Source organism: Penaeus monodon, chromosome 22 (assembly GCF_015228065.2).
Source record: "Penaeus monodon isolate SGIC_2016 chromosome 22, NSTDA_Pmon_1, whole genome shotgun sequence".
Lineage (NCBI taxonomy): Eukaryota > Metazoa > Arthropoda > Malacostraca > Decapoda > Penaeidae > Penaeus > Penaeus monodon.
In genome coordinates, this window is record NC_051407.1 from 11,061,795 (window position 1) to 11,062,168 (window position 374).

At 45.7% G+C, this 374-nt stretch overlaps 1 protein-coding gene across 1 annotated transcript in view; it reads left to right on the forward strand.

Moving 5' to 3' along the window:
• Nucleotides 1-374, forward strand: part of LOC119586936 (solute carrier family 22 member 5-like) — a gene marked incomplete in the record, with an annotated part of 32,490 nt that overhangs the window by 15,195 nt on the left and 16,921 nt on the right. The window contains 1 exon segment of the mRNA XM_037935668.1: nt 25-144. Coding sequence (XP_037791596.1) covers nt 37-144 — 108 coding nt within the window.

Sequence of the window (374 nt, forward strand, 5' to 3'; positions counted from 1 at the left end):
ATGAGATTGCATTTCTTTCCACAGACCTGATATAAAATGAAGGACTTCGACGAGCTAATGACCGTGGTTGGGAGCCACGGACCTTACCAACGGTGGATTATGTTTGGGGTCGTCGGACCCATCACTTTCTTCATTGGCTTCACGGTGAGTTTTTGTTGATTCATGAGTAGCAAGGGTATTGCAGGGATGGGAGTGAATTTAGTGATGACGTATGTCTATTTGCGTGTACGGTCGGGCTTCTGCGTGAAGGGGTTGACACATTTTTCTTTTGTGAGCCTGTACCTGCATGATAACGAGTCATTATGCGTACGGTTGGCAGTGTCTCCTTTCAGTTTAGTCACTGGTATCGTTGATTAGCTTTATAATGCTGCTGG